Source organism: Gavia stellata, chromosome 23, assembly GCF_030936135.1.
Source record: "Gavia stellata isolate bGavSte3 chromosome 23, bGavSte3.hap2, whole genome shotgun sequence".
In the NCBI taxonomy this organism is placed as follows: domain Eukaryota; kingdom Metazoa; phylum Chordata; class Aves; order Gaviiformes; family Gaviidae; genus Gavia; species Gavia stellata.
This window is the reverse complement of record NC_082616.1, coordinates 13,401,648-13,428,002: the sequence shown is the minus strand read 5'-3', so window position 1 is coordinate 13,428,002 and position 26,355 is coordinate 13,401,648. Positions and strand designations below refer to the sequence as shown.

Genomic DNA, 26,355 nt, shown 5'->3' with positions numbered 1-26,355 from the left:
GACCCTTGAGCCTGGCCACTGCACCAACACCCTGATGGTGTGGCAGGACCAAAGCCTCGAGTAGGCAGATGCACTAAGGGAGCACAGGGACCAAAAGCAGAAAGAGGAGAGATTGTGTCACTGCTAGATCACACATTTGTACAAGATAGCAGTGGACATTCCTGCTACTAGCAGTGACTCATTAAAGTTTCATTAAACCTCATGTCATTTCCAGGTTCTTTGCCTGTTCTTATGCATTTTTCTTAGACCACAGTCTCTTTAATTTCTCCCTCTTCTCCCCTCCCTTTTTTTTTTTTTTTTTTTAAATTGCAGACTATTTCTAAGGCTTGGGATTTACACACACACACTCTCTCCCAACAAGCATGACCTACTTCTTGCTTTATGATTTCATTTATATTATCCTTGTGTTCAGCCATTTTTCCTTTTGGGTCTTCATATCTCTCTTTCCCATACAAACACACCCTTCACACACTCCTCCTCTTATGGTGCCTTTGCTTCATATGTAGCATTTATTCTGTGTTTGTCTGGCATGCAATTCCCAAATGTCCAACTCTGTTGGGAGCTCCCATCTCCCCTACCCCAATTCTGCTGGGACTTCTGTACTTTCTCTTGCTATTTTCCCCCTCCTGAGAGACCCTGATGGAGGTGGCAAAGCTGTGTCTGCTTCATTCCCAGACGCTTTAAACGCATCTGGGCTCTCTCTCTCACAAAGACGACTGCGAAAGCTGCTGGAAGGGAGAAAGAGTGAATGTGAGGAGCAGCATTTGCCCTCTGATTTTCTAGACTGCCCTATGGCCACCAATAAAGGCATAACCAGTCTGACACATGTTCTTGATGGCCTGTCACACAGCATGAAGGGTGGATCCGGCTTCCCACCAGATGAGAGCCACCAGTTATACATAACAAGTGGCAACATTGCAAATGACTGATCCTTACCTATTGTACTTGGTAGAGCCACACAATCACCACTGACAGCACTACCAAACCCAGTCAGGAAAGCAGAAGCATCACCCTTCTGCACAGTGACAGAAACTGCCTCTCCTTGCCATCAAAGCCATCCTCAGGGCTCACGGGGCAGAAATTTTTTTCCACCAAGAAAAATGCCCAGATCTCACCCATGGGTATATTAGCTAGCTAAATTTCTGGAGGGTATACATAGTTTCTTGCCAGCTTCACTGATGATTTTTTTTTTTTTTTGACAATTCGGCTTACTTTATTTCTACTGCCTGTTCAGTTCTTTAACTAGCAAACACATCAACTGCTTTGCTTGTAAGCAGAACACCTCTGCAGTTTGCATTCCAACCACCTGGGCTCCTTTAAGTAAAAATTAAAGCAGTCAGTGCTGCCAAACATTACATTAATTGAGAGAACTCTCTATCCCCATGAAATTTCAACTCCCACAGGCTTCCACTGGAAGTTCTGCACATGAATAGTTAGCACCAGCCATTCTTCATCTCAGTAAAGCAGGGTTACTGCCACATTTGGTCACAGGAGGCTCAACAAATTGTAACAAATTCAGCATGGATCCTCAGAGCCCTCGGTCTGATAATGAGGGAGCACCTAGCCTGGGATGGGAGATCGGAAAACTCAGTACGCTTCTGTGACTGATCCCTATAGGCTCCAGGCTGGAGCTGGTTCAGCTGCTGCCTGCAGGATCAGTATGGGGGGAGCTGCGGAAGCAGTCCCTCCCCAGAGGCTACAGGAACTGGATGCTGCCGAGGCGGTGGGGGGGTCGTGGGGGGGTGGGCAATTCCTCCACAGAGCCCCAGTCCTTGGTTGGGGCCAGGCTTGTTATCTGTAGGTGAGAAGGGGAAGCCTTAAGTCTTCTGCCTTCAACCCTTAATAAGTCAGTGCCACTCCCACAGCTTCCCATACAGATGAACTGCACAGATTTTTACAGCTGTGCAAGATGGCGAGGAGGCATTCTTTCATAATTGCAATTCGTCACAAGCTCCAAAAGCAGTTCCTGGAAATTGCTTTGAAATTTACTCGATCACATTCCACGATTTCTCCAGGAACTTAAATTGATTTGAAGCAGCACAGAGGAGGTGAGCAGATAACTCATGTGGCTGTACTCAAGCTCCACGCAGCATCTGAGTACTTATTGCTGAAGGCTGTTCCTAATGGTTTCTGTGCTGTTAACGCGATCAGGTAAATAAAAATAGGATGAGACATTTAGAAAGCATCCTTCAGTGCTGTTCAGTGACTATATTACAGCTAACAGGAGACAAATGAAATAAAGGACATATAACTGTGATTCCAAAGAGATACTAACTGTGTCAGCTCGGTAAGGGTAGACTGAGATAAACTGTCGTTTTAATTCAGCATGTTTGCACAGAACTAGGCAACAAACAAGGAGGTGACTAAGATATGACAGTGTGTCTAAGGTTTTTGTTGTTGTTGTTTTAAAAAACAAACAAACAAAAACCCCCCCAAAACACCAAAGCAACACACAACCTTTTCTTCTCCCTTATGAATTCTTGGCACAGACATAAGAACCACGGAGTTCTGCCCTCAAATTAAAAAGTGGCAAATTCCAGCAAGCTGATGAGGCCAACAATATGGCAAGATTGTTAAGAACTGGAATTTTTCTTTTTTTTTTTAAACAGTCAATAACAACACCCATATGCATCCTAATTAATATAAAACCTATATAAATATTTTATTATTGTTAAAGCCTGGAAGGACAGCATTTCTTGTGATCTAGGTCTTAGACCAATACACAGTGTCACAAGACACCTGTAAGCATGTTTGGGATCAGACCATCCAACTATTTACCCTTTCTTCTGAACTGCCGTTACTGGCCCCTTTCAGAGAAAGGTATTTCTGGATATGATCCCACAAAACAATTCCCAGCCAGCAGCAGCTTTCACTGTTTAACTTCTAATGGCCACAAAAAAAGTATAGGACGGTCTCCCAGGCAAATAAGCATCTAAGTTGTGAAGTGAGGACTGATCCTTTGCATTAACATCTCTGTATATTTCTCAGATCCAAATTGGCAACAAAGATACCTGTTTACTTCAGCATACGCAGTGTTTTCAAATACCCTCCCAGGATGCTTAATGGTCCGAAACCAAAACAGACACTCTTCATGTATTTACCGTTTTTTTAAATTTATATCATTTGAGCTGAGCGCCATGTAGCATTCCTGAAATGATACTTATAATTAGCCTCTAACCTCAAAATGGGAACTGGAAATGCTTTGATAAATGAATTATAAAGGCCAGCCAGCTAGTTTCGTTGTGACTTGTGGAAACACATCTGTATCCTGTGCTGACATGCTATTTTGTTTTGCTGTACACCACACAAGTCTGCATCTAGAGAGGACAACATATTAGTCATCACCAGTGTCCTTATGCAGCCTCTTTACAACCCTCCCTGCCTGAAATTGCAGGCGTGCTCTCACCTTTGCCAGGCTGCCAGTTTACCTGTTACCAACTGTTGTTGCTCCACTGAGATTACCTGTCAGACTCCAGTCCCTGGATTTACACACAAGCCCTATTTATCATCTACGATGGCCAAACCATTCATCAGTAAAAGAAGAGCTCAATAAGAGACTGGGCGAGCCTGGGAACCATCACAAAAAGATGCAGTCCTGCACAAGTAACATTGCCTGGGAGGCTGAAAGCAGAAGGTTGCTTTGGAACACCATGCATGTATGCGCAGGACACCTGACTACACTGCGTTTGCTTTGTTCTGGATTTTACTACTATCTTGCATGTTCATAGACTGGCATGACTAATACAGTTCTATTTAAAGACAGCTCATGTCAGGAAGGCCAAGTCTTTGGTTCTTGGTTCTGATGTCTACAGTGGCACATGCCTAGTCCGTGGTGCAGACAAGGGCATGTCCTCCAAAGGAGCAAGACTTGAAACTAAGATCTCACACAACCCACATTCCTTGCTAATCTGCACAACCCTGAAAACAGAGGTAGGACTGAGGCGGGTGATGGATAGGTGGCGATGGCAGAAGGTGAGCAACTAGGGAAGAAAGGACTCTAGGGTAAACCTCCCCTCATTTTACCTACATAAAGCACACCAATGAATCACAGAACTACCTGTGCTAGGTTTGTTTTACTTTAATCAGCTGTGGGTTAATTAAAACTCACACTATAGGTGTGTGGTAAACACATGTCTCCTCTTAAAGAAGAGGTAATAAAGGAGCAGGGAATAAGTCACAAAGCAAATCAAAGGGATAGTTGGGAAAGGGAGAACAAATCCTCTGCCTCTGCTCAGAACTTTTACCATTGCTTCTTACTTGCCCTATCTCCCCCCACTCCTTAGTGAAAGGAGCAGCGCTGGGGGACACATCGGTCAGCCTCAACTCAATATGAAAAGATACTAGGATGAACGATGGGGTAGGGTGACGGGACACCAAAACAAATGTACAAGCACCTAAGTAGTAACACAGTGCTAAAAAACAGCCAACATGAATTTTTCAAGAAGAAACAGTGGCATACCATTCTAATTCCGTTAAGAGCATAATTGGATCAGTGAAGAAGAGGGGAACAGGCAGTGGGCTGTATCTTAACCTTTTTAAGACCCATAACCCTATTCCATGCAACTTTCCTATAAACTAACAAGGGAAATATTGTCTTGCTGTAATTACCGTAAGGTGGGTGCGTGAACAGGTGTCTAAAATACTGCACCGAGAGTCCAATTATCAATAGTTGACTGTCAAACAAGACAGATATTTGAAAAGAGGTACCATGGGGGTCAGCCCCAGGCTTTAGTCTATTTAAGTATTTTCATTAAAAATTTGGATGATAAAGCAGGGAGTTCACATACAAAATCCACGTGTGATATCATGGCGGGGGTGGGAGAAGGGCCTCACCAGTCCTTCGGAGACCACGTTTAAAGTTACCTTCGTAAGTGGGCAACACACCTAAAGCTAACATGCTAAAATCCCGTAACAACAAAAGTAAAACATAGCCTCTCAGCAAGAGGAATACAAAGGCAAAAGTGCTGCTCAGAGAAGCCTCCCTCTGAGCGGCTGGCACACCGGCTCCCATGGGGAACAGACTACACTCCTCCATACAGCCTCCAGCTTCGTCTGCCTGCAACTCCTCCACACAGACCCAAGTCCCTGTGACAAGGCATGTCCTGCCAGGAAGCGGCCAACACATTCTCTCCAAGCCTGTTTTAACATTCAACATTTAAAAATCCATTACAAATTAGAAATACCAAAACAAAAAACAGGCAGTACTGTTTAGGCACCTTCCCACATGATCAGTTAATACCTTATTGCCAAATTACTTAAACCAGTCATTTCTTGGCCTAGGCCCACATTCAGACATTAAGACTGAAATTGTTCAGGTGTTAGATCCCACCTAGTGATCACCTGGCAAAGTGATGACAGTCAGTTTGACGCCTTTCTGTTCACAGCCAGGAAAAGATGAAACACAAACAAAAACTCCTGAATATTTGCTATTCAAGCAGCTGTGGACTATCAGGGTCTCCTCTGACCAGTCCAGGTCTTTATTCTGTGGATACATATTCAGGTGAGGAAAAGTTTTTAAAAAATACTTTGCATTCATCCTTTAACAATAAAAAGCCATGTGCCTTAGTCTCAATTCTATCCCAACACTGGGAATCCCGTTGTTTCAGGAAGGGTTAACAGCCTACAGTGCTAAGATTAGGAGGCACCTGTCAGGAATAATTAGAAACACTGATGCACATTCTCCCAATGATTTGGCAGAAGTTAAACAATTTGATATGCCCCCTGTCTGAGGAACTTAAAAGATCTCCCACAGAAGCCTCTTGCTTGCAAGAGCCTGGGAAGTCCTTGATGCAGTTCTACAAGAAAAGCTACACTATCACAAAGATCATTGCACAGACACGGGAGAAAGTCCCCAACACCAAGGGCTTCACTAAGCCTGGGGGGGTGCTGCTCCAACACGTACCAAAATTCAGAAGACAACACCGGGATAAGGTGAAGTCTTGCTGGCCCAGAACGGGTGACCGACAACGGCAGTTCTGCTGGGTGGAAGAGGGAGGCAAGGACTGGCTCCAGCTCCTCTCCACAGAGGCAGGACTGGCCTGGGAGCCCTGAAAATTTTCTGCTACAGGCTCCCTTCACTGCCCCGTCGGCACCAGCAGCGGGGTCCGAGATGCAGGGTGAAGCTGCTGTTACGCAAGTGCACCTGGTGCCTCTTCCCGCGAGTCCCGGACAGGGGCATGGCCGCTGTGGCCCACTCTAACATGGCAGTCACCAAGCCTTACCAGAGCCCCTAAGCTCTGACACTGACTCGCCACCGCCATAGGACAGTACACGATGAACAGAGAGAAGGAGTATTTTCCCCGCAGCACACATCCAGCCCTAGGCTGACATGTCAAGCGGAAAAACCTGCACCACGGAAGTGTAAACTGAGAAGAGAGGATAAATGATGACTCAAAATTCGGGCTGCAATTCCGTACTGAAATAGTCAAGCAAAACAGGGGATAATAGGCAGGGCTACATCACAACAAGTTCTCTACAGGGATGACTAAATCTTGCTGTCACATAGTTATCTGCTTAGATCAGCAACATCTGATGCTCCTGATCCACTGTGGTTATTTGCAGGCTCGAGCCATAGGCAGTAGATGATTCAAAAGCAAGTTCTTGTTTAAACTGTCCCGCTTTATAAATTAATTGCATTTAATCACATGATCAAAGCCAGACTTTCGGTCACTGAAGAAAACCAATGTAGTTTAGTTATTACATTTCATAGCTTATGCTACTCCAAACTACTGAAACATTTAAAAGCAGGCAGCATTTTGCCAGCCTTCAGAGACCCACAGTTGATTTAACCACACCCTTACAGTGAAAAGTACAAGTCAAACCAAGCTTTCACAAAATTACAAGCAAACTAGGTATGTATTTCTTTGTCAAATATCCAGTACCCCGCAGAACTCCAGGCGAAAACACGCCTGCACCGCTGCTCAATTAGCTGTTTTTTCTTCCACATAATATTCCTCATCATGCTAACGATAACATTAAAAATCTTTGAAAGAGTCTTGATTTCAAGGACACTCTTTGTAGTGTTATATTTGCTTTAGCAGTGCTCGTTACTTTTGCTTGACTTCATGTAAATGAAGTTGAGGTTACATGAGAATACTTCCTCTTGGTCAAGGACAGACAGAAACGTCCACGTAAAATCACCCTCTAGTCCCAGAGAAAGAACTATCTGCCAATTTTGCACCGGGCCAACTGTTGTGACACCGGGGCACAGGAGAAAAACAAGCAAATTAGGACTGAAGTGAGCTCACAAGGAAAATATTCTGCCCTGAGGGATGTTTACCTCCTAGATGTGGCTTATAGGCTTTTTTACAAATACTGCTCAAACTGCAAGACAGAGGGGCAGTGAGATTTTATGCAGCAACACTGATTTCACTTCTGTGGACGCAGAAGACACTCTCTTTGTTGTTAAAACATGTTATTCAAACATATAGCTCATCTGCAACCATTTATAAACACATACATGTAACAGAGAGGTATAGAAAACCTAAGATTAGCAGCCCCTTCTCTCTCTTGCACACATTTGTTTTTTTAAGACTCATATCTTTTTATTTAGCTTCAAGTGTAGGGACAGTGCAGCTTTGCTAGGAGTGAATGAGAATGTCTGGAAGAATAAGATTTATTTCTAAAGTAACTTGCTATGAAACGTGCCTCTGCTCTTAACTGTCACTGGTTTCGAATAAATTCTAGTTTCAAGGCTACCGTTCATATGGTTAAAATTGGCACAGTTTTGGACCAAGCATCGAGAACTATTTCAGCCCAGTTCAGGGAAAAATACATGTGTGACAGCAGATAAAGGATTCTGTACTGTTAACAGTAAAACAGCTAAAAAAAAAGTAATAATTACAGGTAAAAAGTCCACATTGCAGCTATTTTAAGGATAACTTTTTATGAACAACTTTGTAGCACAGTTCCTCTGAGTTGCTAGGGTGGTTGAGGGCAGGGGGTGTGGGGGTGTTTTGTTTTAAGACTCAAATACTCCATGGCTCGAACTCTGCTAGCGAAGTCAACCCCACCATTCCGAACTGGCACAAAGACTATCACTATAAACACAGATTACACATTTTCACCTTCCCCCAAAACACACGACAGTGTTTCTTACCTATTTGGTCCTCGGGAATTAGCGATTCGATTGGGGGATCAAGTTCGGAGCTTTGGGACAAATAGTTCTTGACTTGGGTCATGAACTGACGAATCGTTTGCAGCATATCAGTGCTCGAAACATGGCACTCCTTGTTTTCCTGGAGAAAGCTGACATAGTCCTGCACTAGGCATCCAAAATAAGTGCGTTTGTCCTGGGACATCTCTGCAATTTTCTTAATCATCCTCTTTTCGGGGGTCATGAAGGAACTGAAAACTCCACTGACTTTCCGTAGCTGAGATTTCACAATCTTGGGGAGAACAAATGAACTGTTTCTTTTCTTCTTGGGCTTCAAAGGGGGTGCCATACTCTCTTGGTCGCTTTCCCCCTCAAAATCCTCCAGGCTGCTGTTAGTGTCCCCCTCGTAGCCAAACAGCGGCATGCTCCGATCGAAGTCCAGCGAGTCAGATGAGGAGGTGGAAATGCTCATGTCGCTCAGTCTCTGCCTGCCTCCATTCCACGGTATGTGTGACTCAGAGCTGGTAGCTACTGACTTTTTAGCAGCTGCTGGAGCTGGCTCAGGCAGGGTTTCACCTGGAACGCCAGCAGCTTCGGGCACAGGCACCGAGCTGCAGCCTGGTCGAATTACTGCTGTGGTCTTTGAGCTACCTTCCCCCTCTGAGCAAACAGCCTGCTTCTTCAGCCGAGGAGGCGGAATAGGGGTTGGTTTATTCTGCAGGAAATCCAAGCCTCTCTCTTTTTTATGGATGAGTGTTTCTGGCATGCTCGCCTGCTTTATAGTCCTGGAAAGCTGTGGACTCGTGAGGATGCTATTAATAGAAGGTGGTGGTGGCCGGGGCGGGGGGGAGCGAGGCCTCGCTGTGCCATTCACGTCTTGAGTTCTTAGGCTCTGCCTTTTCAGACTTCCACTGACATCCTGGCTGTGCACTTTTAAGAAGAGGGGATTAATGAAACACAGCGCTCCATTGGTCTGGCTGCACTCCAGCTCTGAAGGCGTTCTGGTTCGTATAGAATGCACTCCATTTATAAGGCAGAGCTGACGCGAGTCTTTACAAGCACTGTCCAAAGGCACAGGCCTATGGGAAGGTGAAGGATCCAGGGGGCTGCTGTTAGCCAGGGAGCTCCAGAAGTCTGAAAATCACCATTATGTTAACATAAGAATGCAAAACAGCATTCAGATAGCTTTCAGAACATTCAGCTCAACATCACCAGTTTCAAGCAGTAAAAAATTTAGACAAGCTTTCATTAATTCAAGGGGAAGAAAAGATTCTGTGTGAACCTCTTAAAGCACCACCAGACATAACTGCATGCTACACTCCTGGGGCTGCTCTTACTCATTTATAAATATCATGACCAATGCGTAGCTTCAAATCAGCTCACTGAACTAAGCTTAAAAATAAACTGAGAATCAAAGAAAGGAATGGAGACTGTAACACGGTAATTCTTACCAACTTGAGACTGAAATGAACATAAACTACTCACTAGCATCTCACTCAGGAGAAATAAGCCTAGATTCTCAGCTGGTATTAATAAGCTCCCTCCATTAAAGACAACGGTTAGGCTGATTTAGACCAGCTGACAGCCACTTATGGCAACTCAACAAAAATTTTGGTTTGGTTTCTTTTGATAGTGAACAAATGAAACTAAACATGAAAAAACAGCTCATATTTTGCTGTGGTGGGTGCACACATAATTGTTAGCTACGCAGACCAAATGCTCACATCCCTAAGAGCACTGGCCTGAAGCCCTGCCTTTGCAATGGTGACACAGTTTGCCTGAGGTTTTAGACACTCAGCAGCACATAAACAGACCAAATGTGCAGTCCTACACCAGTGTGGAAAACCTGTGCTAAACTGGCAAGTTTCAGCTACAGCCTCCACACTTGTCCCAGCAAAGTGTCAGCACGTTTGTGAAACTGAGTCAACAGTAAAGCCCATCAGCTCCTGAAAGTGTGAAGATTGAAACCATACAAGCCCTTGAGGATAGCAATCGGGCTGAAATAAGAGAGGAATACCAGAGGAGGAAGATTTTGCCAAAATCTGCCAATCTTGACATGTCCCATTCTCCTGTAGTGTCAAGATGCCTCATTTGGGCTGTTGAGCAATGACACCCGGGCCCAACTGCATGAATGCCAAGCACTCCACAGCAGGGTCCATGCCCGACAGCTGTGCTTGCCTACAGGGCAGAGGACAGGAAATGGCCCATGGGGACAGGCCACTGCCAGAGAACATATGCAGGCACAGGCATATTTCTCTAGATAGTCATGCACTGCCACTGTTTTTTTCCAGCTCCATGACTTCATATCCTGCCTGCAGATCCCTCAGCAGACTGGCCAGTGTGCCTGGCATGTGGGCTGTTGCAAACACTCATGATGCAAGAGCCGCTGCAGGTGAAACACAACAGGGACCAAGAGAGGGAATCCTACATTCAGCACATGAAACCTTACAGGTTGGCAACAGCCTTGAAAACTTTACCACCTGTTCTTCCTGATGTGGTTTGCTGGGCCACATGCTGTTGACCTGCCTTATGCAGTTCTCCCTCCGAGCCCACAGCATAACAGAGCTCTGTCAGGAGCTACAACCCTTCGCATTCAGACCAGGGTGTTTTGTGCCTACGTGCCAGTTAAGTAAAGCTCACACTTAACAGGAAGGGCCCTTGGGAGTTTTTAGGCATCTCTTGGGTCCGCAGCATTGAAGGGCTGACTTCCTGGTCTGCTCTTTTGCACGTGGACACATAAAATTCCATAAAAATCTCAACTTTGTTGTCTGGTTTTTGCTCACAGAAACTGTGATCTTAATCTGGTATATAGCAGGCAATTGATCAAATACAAATACACCAACCACACAGTTAAGACACTGATCCATCAGTCTCCTCCTCAGCTTTCACATGTATTAGCTTAAAGAAACAACACACACAATGTAGACAGAGACTGTTCAAGAGCAAGACTAACTCCGCAGCAAGTAGGACATGGTGCTCTCAGGTAATGAGGACAAAGACAGTGTGGTTAGTCTGGGGAGCTTGCTCAACACCACCATTATCATCTCCTATGGAGAAACTCACCTAATGTTACTTTAAGGCTTCCAGGTGTCACTGGGAGACTGTCTTCACTACACTGTATCGCAATCAGACCTTTTCTCTTTTTTCGTCCAAACATTCACCTAATCAACAGTTCCATGTTTGCCTCTATTCCCATAAAAATCTGTACTTTCATCCAGTTACCTAAACTTGCAGATAAGCAGTGCAGTAGTAATTTGTCTCTTCTAAATCAAATCCCTCAATTGCATTGCTACTGCAGCAAAACAAAATGCAAAGCAGCGCAATACTTCCCTGCGTATGGCTTTGCTGCAAAGTCCCACCAAATGGTTCTAGAGAGCCTCATGCTAACACTCCGATTCAGTGAGGATCCACTTCTAAATCGAAGACGATTCAAAAATTTACTGGGACAAAGACTGCCGACAGTCAAACCTCCCTTCCTGCAAAAGGAAATGAGGCCATTCAGCACTTCGCAGGAGTTGCTCAACAATTCATCTGGGTGGAGCCCATGTTTCAAATCCCGCCAGGCTTTGTGTCTCCTGCAAGCTCAAGGTATGTTTTACAGTGAGCCTGTATTTGGCTGTAGCAGTCAAGCCATGCAAGGACATGTCCTTGGCATTTTCTTTTGTGATTTTAAAAATTTCACCAAACCAACACGCTTGAATACAGTCTGCGGACCCTATGTATACACTCATTCTTTTATTAACATGCTACTGCATTGAGCCACCGATCTCAAAAATCACCATTCTAAGATCACATGCCAATCTGAACAGAAGTTTTATAGACACTGAACCTCAGTTCCTACCCTTTCCTGGCAACTCAAGCAAATTATCAAGCTATTGCCTACTATGTGAGCTCGCAGCCAACATTAGCCCTTGGAGGAGAAGCTATATCAAACCTCTGTCTGGGGATTGTAAGACTTGCTTTGCCCAAGTGAGGGAAGAGGAGAACAGAGGAAGGAAACGGCACTAACAAAAATAGCACAGAAGGCAGGAAGAGCACCAAGGTCACCATTTGGCAAGTACAAGGTTTGGCCTTCCCAGTAAGAGAAACATATTTAATTTCTAAAAAGCAGCATCATCACCGACCAATATGAACTACTTACTGACACAGACTATTTCTTCAAGCTTACAGCAATGCTACAGGGAATGACATCTATGTAGAAAATACTTACTCAGTCCAAGCTGAGCAATCTCTTCAAGTTCAGCTTCTGTCTTTGCTGCAGCAATAGCGTGAGGCAACTTCAGGGTGAATGGAAGAACATCCCTGTTGTTGAAGAGAAAAACAATTATAGTTTCCATAACATCATCCATAGTTTTAAAAACATTTGTTTTCAATGCTGGCAGCGGCTGGGCTCTGATTCTTATTTTCTTCTTGACCTGTGGCAGGTAGCAAGAGCCTTAAACACACAGCACATAGTGAAAACATTACGAACCCCAAGGCTCCTTTACATTGGAAAGTGGTGTGAAGTGCAAATGACAGTCAAGTCCCCAGGACTCTCTTTAGGCTCATTTCCACAGAGCCATCCAATATTTTCTCCCATTACAGCAGAAGCTTTTACACCTGGTCTTTTACAAGCATACCAGTGAGATGCAAAAGTGTTATCTGCCCTTAACCCTTCAGCAAAGCTGCTTCTTTTCTGAATATGCTGTTCATTGCTCTCAAAATTGAATTCCAGTTCTCAGAATAAAAATTTAAATGAGTACTAGGGCAGCTACCCTAAAAATTTCTAAGCTAGGATGTTTTGGTGCTAATCTGTCCTAGGCCGAAAACACACTTCATTTAAGAAAGTCTTTGTAATTTATGCTCATATGTGGTTTCTCTTCTCTGCATACTAGAATGTCAATAGATGTTTACAAAGGGAGATGCATAAATGCATGAACAACAACATAAGCCAAATCCACTGTGAAAAGCTTTTAGACAGAGATTTCAAGGAACAAAACTACTTAACCACATGTACATTGTATGAGTACTACCATCACCCAATACTATACTTCTTGCCTGCCCAACTGGTACTGATACACCCTCAAACAACAGTGCATGCTAAAGTGCAAAATCTGTAGAAGTATCTATATAATTAAGAGTAAACGAAAACAAATGGAACACAGGAATCCTACATACAACTGCTGTCAGCACAATTTTTTAAAGGCTATGAACAAGCCAATCATCTGTTGTAGCACAGACAGATAGTGGGTTTTTAACACATAAATATTCTCTATGTTGTATGTTAACTTGTTGAAAAACAGGATCTCAGAACACCACTCCAATTCAAATCAAGCATACGCACAAGACTGATGCACTAGCTAGAAAGTATTTGAAAAAGACAATTTCAACATTGTACCACAAATAATCTAGAGTCTAGAACATCATCATGGACTCAATACAAAGATAGGTAACCCTTGACTCCTCATACAAACTGACTGGGTATCTATTGCAAGAAATTCCCTCTGGCTTTAGGAAATCCTCCTGATTTTGCTGTGATGTACCAGATGGTACTCTTCCTCATGATAGCTACCTATCTGCTTCCCTAAGAAGTCTATACATTTTCCTCTTGCACCACCAGCAATCCTAGACTGCTGCCCTGAAGAGGACAAAGATGCTGGGTAGATGCTGCCACTTAAGAAACATTAGGCAAACAGAAACACTTAGGATGTTTCTCCATTGAATGGGGAAATAAGCATCCGCTTCTAAAAGCAAACCCACAATCAAAGAGTGAGCTTCATTTACTGGAATCTCTGGACAGGTTTGCAGCTGAAGTTGTATTTATTACTGGTATCTGTGGATGGGTTTGCAGCTAAAGTTGTGTTTAAGAAGCCACACTAGGAAAGTTTTAACACCATGTCTAAGTTGTGATCGCCACTCTTTTCACTTCCTTCCCCTTCCCCAAAGGGCAACAAGAAAAGGAACAGAACAATAAACAGACAAAGAGCCTGGTTATGCAGTTGTGTATGTGCTTCCTGAATGGGAAGCCTGACTGCATCAGGATACTAAATTCAGACTTGGCTGACTGAAATACCACTAAGAAAATTAAAGCCACTTTGCAAAGAGAGACTCTCAGTTACAAGACTCACGAGCAAGGCAACAAGCTACTGCGTGGCTGTGGGCTTACTTTTAGCAAATGTGAAGCAACTTGGAGCCTTCAGCGAAAGAAAAGGGATAAACTAATGCAAAGAAATCTACATTTGCTGCATGCTCCCTGTAAGCGCTTAGAGGGAATTTACCAGAGCCTGGCTAGTGCGGAACAGAAAGGGTGACAAAATAAGGAATCTCTCATCATTAAACTGCTTTTAAATGCAGTTTCAGCTCATTTCTCATCTGAGTGCTGACCAATTACTTATGTGGTATAAATGCTTCTTTCATCACATGCATGTACAGGTCGGCAAAATGGGGGCTTGTAAGAAAAGGGGTCTAGATGCTTCTTCACCACAAACAAAAACAGCAAGCACAGTAACCTAAGTACATCCCTCGTGAGTACTTCCTACACCAGAAATCACCACTGTCAGTACTATTTGACAACCTCGTTGCAGTAAAAGGACCAAGGCCATCAAAATTGCCTCTCCCTCTTTCCTTCACAAAATTTGCAGGTGTGCAGTTTAGCCATGTCCTGTCTGTGGATAAATGTAAGGCTTGAGCATCAGTCTGGAAGTTTTCACCAGTAAACTAAAGTCAAATTGAAAACAACTTAAAAGATAAAAATGCATCAGCTATTTCATCTCTGCATAGTAACTGGAAAACAAGTTGGGCAACCATAAACTGGAAAGCTGATGGGGCCATTTTTGTTCTTCACAATTTACATTCACATCTTTCAGTTGTCATATTCTACAGTGTGATCTGACATTCTTCCATTATGCTCCAAAAATGCTTTTTACTAGAAATTCCAAGAAATGAACATCGCAAGATAGTTTATGGTGCTTATTAAATGTGTTACCCAGCAGTTAAGAAAGCATTACAAGATTATCAGCTCCAGTTATTATCAAGTCCAGTTCAACTCGGCAATGCCTCACAGTTGGGTGGGTAACATAACACCAGCCTTCCAATCATCAGTACCAAGTAAGACAGACAGACTTGCCTCCAATTTTCATCTCTTATTTCTCCCATTACCTTCTAAGACTACCCAGGAATATTTGTAGATTGGCAACATAAATAGCATGCTGAACCAAGTCCTTGAGACTCTCTTTTTTCCAGACAGTCCAGCAAATACGACTCTGAACATAACACCATCTTACCTGCTAATACAGTAGAAAGCAATGAGCCTGAATAAATCAGCAAAACTTATTCCAGACCCCTCCAAGGAAAATGCTGCAAAGAAAGTTACAAGAGGGGAAAAAAATTTAAAAAAATCACACATCTATCCACCATTTCTTAGAAAAGCTTAATAACATGCATCTCAGATTTTTGCATAAAATTAATAAGTTTGCACCATCAAACTAGCTACTGTTTGGTTACGAGAAAACAACTTTGTGGAGGAGCACATGTCTCTGCTAAAGGCATTTTCAAGAATATACCGATAGTCTTGGTGGTGGGTTTGTTTTTGTATTCTAAACATATGGTCTAATTCCTGGGAAACAGATCAAGTGCGATTAGAATTGCACAACATTTTGCTGCTAGACAATAAATCAATAACTGAGGCTTTCTTTGCCCAGTGTACTAATATACCTCATCTTAAATCTCTTATTTCCTCCTCTTGCATTCCATCCTACTCACCTGTCTTCTCCCCAGATGTGTTAGCACCTAATGGGAGATGATAAATTTTCATTCACTTCAAGAAAACAATTTAAGCTGAAAACCTCAGACAATTCTGCTTCATGCCATTGCCTTGCACAATGGGGCAGGAAGACATGAGCAATGCCTTTCATTTTTTCCCACTCCATACCATTGTCTTAGTGACATAAACATTTGTTCACAGTAACAATGACACAGAAGTGATTGCCACCTCACTTACATTAAGCTCTGATTCCAGTGGCAAATCTCACCCAACGACTACAAAGATCAAGCAGAAGAAGCTCCTAGAGTGAAACGATCTAGATCTTTCGCCTCTGGACATGACTGAGACCCGAACAGAAGGAAGAGTATTTATGAAATATAACGGTAGCAGAAGACAGGTTCCTGAAGAACACAAACACCGGTCTCTTGCAGCCTCGGACAACTTCTACAAAGGGGTGAATGTGAAGTCTGTCATTGCTTCAGCCCATCCCCGAGTTAGAAAAGCCAGATCATGGGGGTGAATCTCTGCCTGGTGTGGTGCATGCGCTATCACTGTTTCACTCGCAGAGGAACGCTTTTGAAATTCATCTCCCATGCAGAGTATTTCCCTGCTGCAGACACTTCAGGCATCTGGGCTGAAACAAGGCAGACTCCCAAGCTTGGTGGGGAAAGCCAAAAGCCACACAGCAGCTTTGGATACTTCAGCAACGCCTCTCAGTGAGTAGCGAAGGCGTGTAATTTTGTCAGTACTCCATGCTGCAAGGCCAGTTCCCCCACACCAAGGTTCCAGTGCTACTGACTATAAAGTCTGCACGTGAACCAGAGGAAAACTTAAGTCAGGTACTGATCTTCTATCCAACCTTTACACTGAAGGACAGGTCAACCTGGTCATTTATGTGCCTGGAAAAAGGGCTATCTTTAGGTGAACAATGCAGACAGTAAACATGCAGGTGATTTGGGAGCAGGTTAAGAGAAGAAGAGTGTTCAGATCCCTGACTACAATTAAAACCTCAGCTACAACTGGTGAGTAAAAACTTCAGTAGATACTTCCCCCTTGTGGTAAAATTTTATTCATGAAAGGCAATATATTATTTTATTTTCTAGATGGGAGAGAGGAAATGCATTAGTGTAACAAGCCTACAAACACAGCCTTAAATCACACTCAGATCAACTATCATTGATAGCTTTCTCTTCTCTTTGCCATGCCTTGTTTGTAAACTGGAACCAAAACCAGACACATAGAATTAACTTTTTGCTGCTGTAGGTGGGGAAGGGAGAGGTAAAAAGGGAAAACTCAACTAAAATCATCTCAGTTTACTAATAGAAATAGAAGTTAACTACAGACCCTCTGCTTCAGGGAAGTTTAACTGAAACTGTTGCTGATTTTCTCCAGTTGTCACTTTTTTGTTCAAATGAAGCATTTGCCCCACTTGCAGTTTCTGCACAACATACACGAATGAAAAAAGGAAGCTGTAGCTGGCGAGTGTATCATCTCAAACCTCTCTCTAAAAAGATGAGGGCAGTATTGTTTTGAAACTGACTGGAACATTTGCTCATTTCTATTAGAAATCAAGGAACAAATATAATTGGAATTAAAAAAGAAAAATCATTGATCTTGCATCAGAAACAGTTCCAAAGGGTTAAAATCCATCTAGTTATTACATCAAAAAAACATACCCAAATTTGTAGACAGAGAGAGAGCTCATGACAGAGCTGCATCCAAGAATAGTCCCCTGAGTACAAGGAAATGCAAGCACATTTCATTGACAGCAGACAGGATTATAGACTGCGTTTCTACAAAGAAGATAACTACCCGTAATAATCAATGAATCCTGGGTTCAACAAGGCACATAAAAGAAGTATTCCAGTGGTGTCCAGCACAGACTTAAGCATTTCTGTATATCTTCCCTTCTCCAGGACATGCCTGACTGACTCGGAGCCCTCCGCAGAATGCATTGCAGGCAGTGTGTCACACTACTTGCAGGACTTTGAGTATCTTCTGCTGTGGGTTTCGCTAATGCAGAGTGCTCCTGGCTCATATAGGGTGACAAACAGCTGAAAAGTATGTAACTCACAACTTACTGTATGTGCTTTCTTTTATTGCAAATTCTTTCAGGCAGGACCCACAGTCACTGGGCAGACGCAGAGAGATTACTTTCTTCTGCAATCTTGCAGATTTCCTAACCAGAAATATCTGTGGTGGAGAAGGCAAAAGGACATACTTTTAGCTTCATCACAGATGCCTTAATAGAGACAGATTATAGATAAAAGGAACCAGAACGACTTCATGATTTCTGATCTTCATAAAACGTCTCAGAATTTTACTCAGTTGTTACTGTATCAGGTCCAACAGCTTGGTGGAAAATGGCAGCAGAATATTTAGAAAAACATCTCATCCTTGTATAACAGATACAAAACACCAAGTCCATTATGCCCTTCTCTGAGCTCTCCAGCTTAACACACAGCAAATTCCAAGCCTTGACTCAAGCTGCAGAGCCTGGAGGAGACTGATGGTGGAGTGTTCCTGTGTCCCACCAGCCCATTCATGCAATCCTCTGCTCCAGGATGGAGGCAGCATTAGAAACATGCCATCAGCCTCACCCAAGCAGACAGGGCCTGGTTTCCACCACAGCAACTTTAATGCAGGCACCAGTGAAGGATGAAATGCTGACATTTCCCATTTATCTATTGCTTTCTCATTACAGGGGAAATACATCTGTTACACACCACCCTGGTTAGCAAGGTCCAGCTTTGGAGCTGTAATTGCAGCAGTCTAGTTCTCAGCTCCAGAGGACCCCAAACTAGTCCCCCAACGTATCAGCCCAGGTAATGGGTCACACTCCAACTGGTCCAGCTGCCAAGCACTCAGGAAGCCCTCACATGGATTATCCAAAGCAGAGAGAAGAAACGGGGGGGGAACGTTGGTTGATTTGGTTGGTTTTCTGTTGTTGTTGGGGGAGGGTGGGGGTTTTTTTTGGTTGGTGTTTTTTGGTTTTGTTGTTTTGTTTTAGTTTTGTTTTGTTTTTTAAACACTTGCATCAAATAAATTGAAATGTAAGTTCTTACCCCAGGAGGCTGGGCCTGCAGGATTTCCATGGCTTCAGCATCATTCAGACCAAGCTGCAGCCACACAGGGTGGGTATGGAGGAGCTTGTCCAGTATGCTTAGCTTGTTGGATAGGCTGTCATATCCAGAGTCCCGGGGGCAGCTTTTTACATCATTTTTCTCAGGAGAGACGTTATCCATGTCCTTTACTAGACTGTGAAAAATTTTTTAAAAAATTAAATTAGACATGCTAACCTCCTATAAACAATCACTCAGTTCAGCAAACTGAGTTATCACAAAGCTAATGGCACTGCTGGCACCCTGGGCTGGTATTTCTCATACTGAGAATTCATATAATTAGTATACACAAAAATTCTCTTATGGATAAGATTTTTCTTTTACTTGTCGTCAATTTAACAGCTAGCTTTAAGATAAGCCTTAGCATTCTTCTATTAGCTTACTGAAATTTGGCAATCACTTCAGATACAGGTGTGTATGCATATGTGATTGATTGAACATTTCACCTCCTTTCTTTGTTATGTTCACATTTGGAAAATCTTCTCTTCAAAGGTATTTATGCAATTCAGATATTTTTATTCCCAGATAGATTGCAAAAGCTACACTGCAAAAGCAGTGTGCCCAGGTGGCCAAGAAGGCCAACGGCATCCTGGCTTGTATCAGAAATGGTGTGGCCAGCAGGAGTAGGGAGGTGATCATGCCCCTGTACTCAGCTCTGGTAAGGCCGCACCTCGAATACTGTGTTCAGTTTTGGGCCCCTCACTACAAGAAAGACATTGAGGTGCTGGAGTGTGTCCAGAGAAGGGCGACGAAGCTGGTGAGGGGTCTGGAACACGAGCCTCACGAGGAGCGGCTGAGGGAGCTGGGGTTGTTTAGCCTGGAGAAGAGGAGGCTGAGGGGAGACCTTATCGCTCTCTACAACTACCTGAAAGGGGGTTGCAGAGAGGTGGGTGTTGGTCTCTTCTCCCAAGTGACTAGTGACAGGACTAGAGGAAATGGCCTCAAGCTGCGCCAGGGGAGGTTCAGGATGGATATTAGGAAAAAGTTCTTTACTGAGAGAGTAGTGAAACATTGGAATAGGCTGCCCAGGGAGGTGGTAGAGTCACCCTCCCTGGAGATATTCAAGGAGCGTGTGGATGTGGCATTGTGGCATGTAGCTTGATGGACATGGTGCTGTGTGGTGTTGGGTGGGTTGTGGCTTTGGCTTGTTGTTGTTGTGTGGTGGGTTTTGTTTTTTGTTTTTTTTTTTTTTGTTTTTTTTTTTCCCAGGTTGGACTTGATGATCTTACAGGTCTTTTCCAACCGGAGTGATTCTGTGATTCTGTAACCCACAGAAATCTTCCTCTGTCCTGCTTGCCAGAAAAATCTGTTCAATAGTCTTGACAATAGAGCAACCCACTACCTGTTGGCAATCACTGCACCAAACACAAGCACTTTCTCTGTTTGCTTGTAGGGATTGTTTCCACAAAAGAAGCCCACAAACTAGTATCACTTCATCTTATCCCCAGACTACTGTCTCTGCTTCACCAGCCCTGTCATCTTCACTGCTGCATATCCATCTTTGTTCACCTCTGCTAAGAAGTGGTAAGAGAACTCAGTCAGGAGAAAAAGAAAAAGGAGAAAGAAAAAAAAAGAAGGAAAAAGTTAAATTCCCCAAATAACCCTCCCTAAGGCACAGCTTCATTAAGAAATTGTCCTAAGTGGTAGTAATTTTTTTATGGTCCATACTCTCAATTGTCTAGATATTTATATTTTTGCCATTTTGCCATGAAAGGTCCTTACCTCCCATTTTAGTACAATGCTTCCCAGGATCAGAAGGAAGTAAAGAATTGTATATTTATGCTCCTAATTCCTTTGGCTCTGGATTGACTCCTATGTGAGGAATAAAGGCTAACCTAAGTGTAAATGTGGCAAACCAACGTGAGGTTAAAATTTATTTGGGGCAGGGCAGCTAAAGTTACTGCTAAATTCAGAATTGAAGTACAGTTCTTGGAGGCTACAGATACTTTTTATGCATTAAAAATCCAAATAAACGGAATACTTTGAGAACTCCATGCAAAGCTTCGCCATCATTCATATAATACAGAACACCCAGTAGGATTCCACGTGTGTTACTGGTTCAGATTCCTCATTTTTGAGCTAGAAGTGCATCATGTCATTCTTCCAGTACTAGAAATCCCTACAGAACAGTTACTTTGGTCCCGATGACATTATTTGAGCATAGACAAAAAACACCCTGCAAGCTCAAGATCTGACTCGCTAAGATGTCAGACGCAGAGGTTGCATTCTCCCTACAGACCTTTTCTGATGGCAGAAGAGGCCCTGAGCGGCAGAGGGCAATGCAGCTGCATTTCCCCACTGCAAACTGTCTCGCAGCTCTTCTGAACTTTGTGTTTTGGACAGGCAGTAAGCATCACTAACAGCATTTAGCACCTTCACTATGCCAGCTACTGTACCCACAGGAAGTGGGTAGAGACTTCACAAGCACAGGAGCACTGATTACATAAAAACAAACAAACAAAAATCATCCCTGCCTCCCCCCCAACCAAAACTCACGAGTACCAGATCACCTGTGTGCCTCTCCCTTCCTTTTTGTCCTCCTTCTCTGTTTGCTTATTTACGATGTGATGCCTTTTAGATTTGGGCATCTAAAATGCAGATGATTTTCCCTCCCCCAGCGTCAAAAGCTCTTAGTAACTGCCAATATGCCTTCAAGGGGCACAAAATACACAGAAACATGTGTGCAGAAGGGAAGTAGTGTTTACATCAGTTATGACAGGACTCTGAAATTGCCACAATAGGAATCCTGGGTTCCCCTTTCAACCATGGTCCCAGCGGAACTTAGTGTTGTAATGTATGAATATCCACAAAAGTCAATTAATGAATCACAGAAGTGTTTTCATGAGCTGTACCTCCAGTAAATAATGCTCAGAAACTTTCCACTCACCTTCAGAGACAGTTAGCAACATTACAAACCAAAGACAGCTATGGCAAAGTGCAAGTTATACACCGACACTGGCAGCGGGCTTAACCAGATATAACTTATTTCCATTCCTTAGTCAAGAAGTGGAAGCTAAACATGTTGCAAAGGGAACATGTCTGAGAGGGAAAAAATTTTTGCCTACAAAAGAAAGTTACAGCACATGCAAAAGAAGGTGCATGACTGGTATCAGTCATATCAGCTATAAGGACTGGCACTGCTTTCTACCACGGAACAGCCTAAAGCTAGTAAGAGTTTGCATGTGTACATAGGGTCACAGTGTTCCTCTTCAGTATGGCTGGCTTAACGTTGTCAAACACATCCAAACCGTTATAAATCAGAAGATTAATTTGAAAGGGAGCTGTCGGGGTTTTGGAACCTCCAGGTACTTACATGCACAATCCCTCCCACGTGCTGAGATTTGAGGAGGAATGCAAGATGTGAGCCCACACCTTACTGACCTAGAGACACACATACCTCCTTGTTGCAGCTGCTTCTGTCCCTCAAGAAATAATCCAAAGATTATGAGTATCTGATCACGATGAGACTTTCTGCCACTTCTGAACACTACCAGTTCAAATAACCCTGGTGCACCTCAGCTAGATCCGTACTAGTATGTTATTGCAATCCACAGGAAGGTAAACTAGGAACAAACAACACTTGAAAAAATTATTTCCTATCCAAATAATAAAGAAAAAGGCAGAGAGAAAGATCAGACCTGGTGAACTCTGGCAAGAGCATAGCTTGGAAAAACCAAGTCTGGCAAACTACATACAACCTATGAGAAGCCACCTCCCAAGGTCCAGGAAGTAAACACAGTCAAGAAGTCCGTTGGTCTATTTTGACAGCCCATTTGCAATGGTCTAGCACCACTGAGCATCATAGTCTGAGTTTGTTTTTTATTCTTAAATAATGATCCAGGCACTAACAAACTCTGACACATGGAGTTCTTGGAATTTGTCACGTCTTAAGAGTTAGACTGTAAAATTATTTGGGACTGGGATGTGTGTGCAACTTCTTTGGAAACAATAGCATGGAAAGAAGAACCATTTGCATTCCTCACCATCACCTGATTAAATCAAGCATACAGAATAAGAAGTTGCTGTAACCTAAACACTAGCAAAACAATGCTGTATATTATGCAACAATTAAATTTTTTTCCTGGTTTACTTTTGGCATTTTTGGGTTTTTTGTTTTGGCGGGTTATTTTGGATTTGGTTGGTTGGTTTTGTGGTTGTGTGGTTTTTTGGTTTTTGGTTTGTTTTGTTTTGTTTTGTGGTTTTGGTTTTTTTTTTTTTTAACAGAGACTCCCAATACAAGACAATCTGACTAGGTCACATTAAACTCAAAAATCGAAACACAAATCAACCTCCATGGATGGTGTACTTTAACGCAGGGGTACTACACTGGTTCCTCTCCAGTGGGACGGGAGTCTCAACACAACTCACAATGAATTAAAGAATCCATCAGACTGAATGAGGGATTCAGTCTGCTCCCACACTATGCAGAAGGCCGGTTATCAGTCCAAATGAAAAAGCAACCCTGGGTTTAGCCTGTCATTGCAGATGCACTCACTAGCCAGGAGGAGGGTCATAGTGAGAGACCAGGTTTGATACTATAATGAAGATAAGGACTCTTAACTTTCACTGGAATGCATATTCCCTCATTCCATTTTTTGCCCGAATTGGCCTCCGTTTTTAGGGTACTTGCACACCAGGATCACATTACCCAGGGGGAGGGAGAGAGAGAGAAGAGGAGGTCTACTCATTGCCCATGGCAGTAGGATGCTCAGCATCTCCCCAGCAATGCAACTTAACAAGCCTTGCTGCCAACTCTTTGCCATGGTGCAGAGGTTTGCAAAACAGACCTCTGTGTCCAGGCTCATTGTTCTCCCACTCCACTGTTACTCAGTAGCGAGGAATATTCCTCTTGTTTCTTTCCCAGTCACAAGGGCAAAGAGAACAGCAACAGGCAGGTAAAGTGAATCTTTCTAAAATTGTAGATGAGCATGAACCTTGCTCCACTCCCACCAAAGGCTCCTGCCAGTTAAGAGAGTTTGACTTCCCACTGCAAAAGTGCCTGGATTTCTGTAAATCCCACAACCTAGCAGGCCTTCATAGCTTATACAGTCATATCTTTATCAATGATCTGGATGAGGGGATTGAGTGCTCCCTCAACAAGTTTGCAGACAACACCAAGTTGGGTGGGAGTGTCGAACTGCTCGAGGGTCAGAAGGCTCTGCAGAGGGATCTGGACAGGTTGGATCGATGGGCCCAGGCCACTTGTATGAGGTTCAACAAGGCCAAGGGCCGGGTCCTGCACTTGGGTCACAACAACCCCATGCAACGCTACAGGCTTGGGGACGAGTGGCTGGAAAGCTGCCCCACAGAAAAGGACCTGGGGGTGTTGATTGACAGCCACCTGAATATGAGCCAGCAGTGTGCCCAGGTGGCCAACGGCACCCTGGCCTGTATCAGAAATGGTGTGGCCAGCAGGAGTAGGGAGGTGATCGTGCCCCTGTACTCGGCGCTGGTGAGGCCGCACCTTGAATGCTGTGTTCAGTTTTGGGCCCCTTACTACAAGAAGGACGTTGAGGTGCTGGAGCGTGTCCAGAGAAGGGCGACGGAGCTGGTGAGGGATCTGGAGCACAAGTCTTATGAGGAGCAGCTGAGGGAGCTGGGGTTGTTCAGTCTGGAGAAGAGGAGGCTGAGGGGAGACCTCATCGCTCTCTACAACTACTGAAAGGGGGTTGTGGTGAGGTGGGTGCTGGTCTCTACTCCCAAGTGACAAGTGCTAGGACAACAAGAAATGGCCTCAAGTTGCATCAGGGGAGGTTCAGGTTGGATATTAGGAAAAACTTCTTCACTGTGAAGGGGTTGTCAGACACTGGAACAGGCTGCTCAGGGAGGTGGTTGAGTCACCATCCCTGGAGGTATTTAAAAGATGTGTGGATGAGGCACTGAAGGACATGATTTAGTGGTGGACTTAGCAGGGTTTAGGTTAATGGTTGGACTTGATGATCTTAAAGGTCTTTTCCAACCTAAATGATTCTATGATTCTATATCGAGCATCAGCTGGGAGAGGGCATAAAGCCTCTCCTGAGCATTACCTCTACTTCTCAGCAGCTGGACTGTCATTTTCTTCTTCATCTCATTACAGCTGAAGGGACAGGACAAAGCTGCTGGGGAAAATGTTGTTGGATACTTGCCTACCTGTCAACAATAACAGAAGCAATTCATCGTGCAAGACACAGAAGACTATTCTACTTAAGTTAATAACTGCTGTGGAAAAATGTAGAAAACACGGGCATGAGGGCTGTCCAGTGCAAAACATAAGGGAGGGAGCGAAGTTCCGCCCTTGTTTCCATCACGGTAACAGAGCAGGAAGGGAATAAGCTGCAGCAGCTGCCACCACCAGCAAAGCACCCCTGAATCATTTCACAGGCACCAAATGCTCCAGGAAGACGGGGGCTTGACAGCCTTCCCTACAGAGGGACAGCAGCAAGCATTTTCCCCTCACTGTCATTCACAAAGACAACAGGCACGCAGGGCTCCCAGGGCCCTCGAGGGAGGCTCAGTGCCTCCTAAAAGACCATCTGGATGCCACCAGCCACCTCACATGTGTTCCCCCATCCTACGTGGACCTGGGCTGCCATTGCATGCAGAAGCTCTCTAGATACCCCTTCAAAGGTCACCAGTACAGCACAGGTCAGAATTTCATTCCGTTTATGCCCTTTTCTGACAACTCCACTCATTTGCATTACTGAGATTGTGTCTGTGCTGGGAAAAAGTCCAGCCGTCAAACACCGTGCAACATTGAAACAGATGACGTGAGCATCCCACTTAAAACAATTTTACAAGCCTCTTTTTTGCCTGGCTTTTACATGCTTACAAGCCAAAGCTGTATGCCCAGTTAGTTGAATCGGTCTCAATATTACTTGGGCCATAGATGTAAAAAGGAGAGACAAGTCCAAAATATAACTGAGGGGAGGAATATAAATCTGAAAGTCACCACACAACCACACAAAAAAAACCCCAACACACCACACAAAACCAGAACAACAAAACCAACACACCCCAACACTAAAGTTGCAGACACGCAATTTCATGTACTTATTTTTCTGAATACAGTTGAGAGCTCTTGCAACTGCTGCCTTTCTAAAACTGTTCTGGGTGCATGCGGATATGTGCTAAGGTGAAAAACGAGTAAGGAAAATAGACATTTCTTTTAGCTCAAATTACTCTAGATGCAAATCCAAATGCCACATCAAGATACCAACTTCTGAACAGCAGAACACACAACAATAAAAGCAATTAATTACAAAGTTTGAAATTAGCTACAAAGAAATAAAGTTATGATAGTAAACACATCCTTGTGGGGAGTCTAGTTTCAATAAGAACTCTGGAAAACCTTAGCTGAAATTACTGTAATCTGGCTCTGTAGTTCTATATAAACAAAGGACATCAGTGCACAACTA

At 43.7% G+C, this 26,355-nt stretch overlaps 1 protein-coding gene across 1 annotated transcript in view; it reads right to left on the bottom strand.

Moving 5' to 3' along the window:
* Nucleotides 1-26,355, bottom strand: part of RIN2 (Ras and Rab interactor 2) — a 51,362-nt gene that overhangs the window by 10,828 nt on the left and 14,179 nt on the right. The window contains exons 3-7 of the mRNA XM_059828490.1: nucleotides 18,902-19,094; nucleotides 17,918-18,029; nucleotides 15,358-15,430; nucleotides 12,306-12,397; nucleotides 8,099-9,229 (exon numbers count right to left, since the gene is read on the bottom strand). Of these exons, the coding sequence (XP_059684473.1) occupies nucleotides 8,099-9,229; nucleotides 12,306-12,397; nucleotides 15,358-15,430; nucleotides 17,918-18,029; nucleotides 18,902-19,094 (1,601 nt within the window). The remainder of the gene's footprint in view (nucleotides 1-8,098; nucleotides 9,230-12,305; nucleotides 12,398-15,357; nucleotides 15,431-17,917; nucleotides 18,030-18,901; nucleotides 19,095-26,355) is intronic.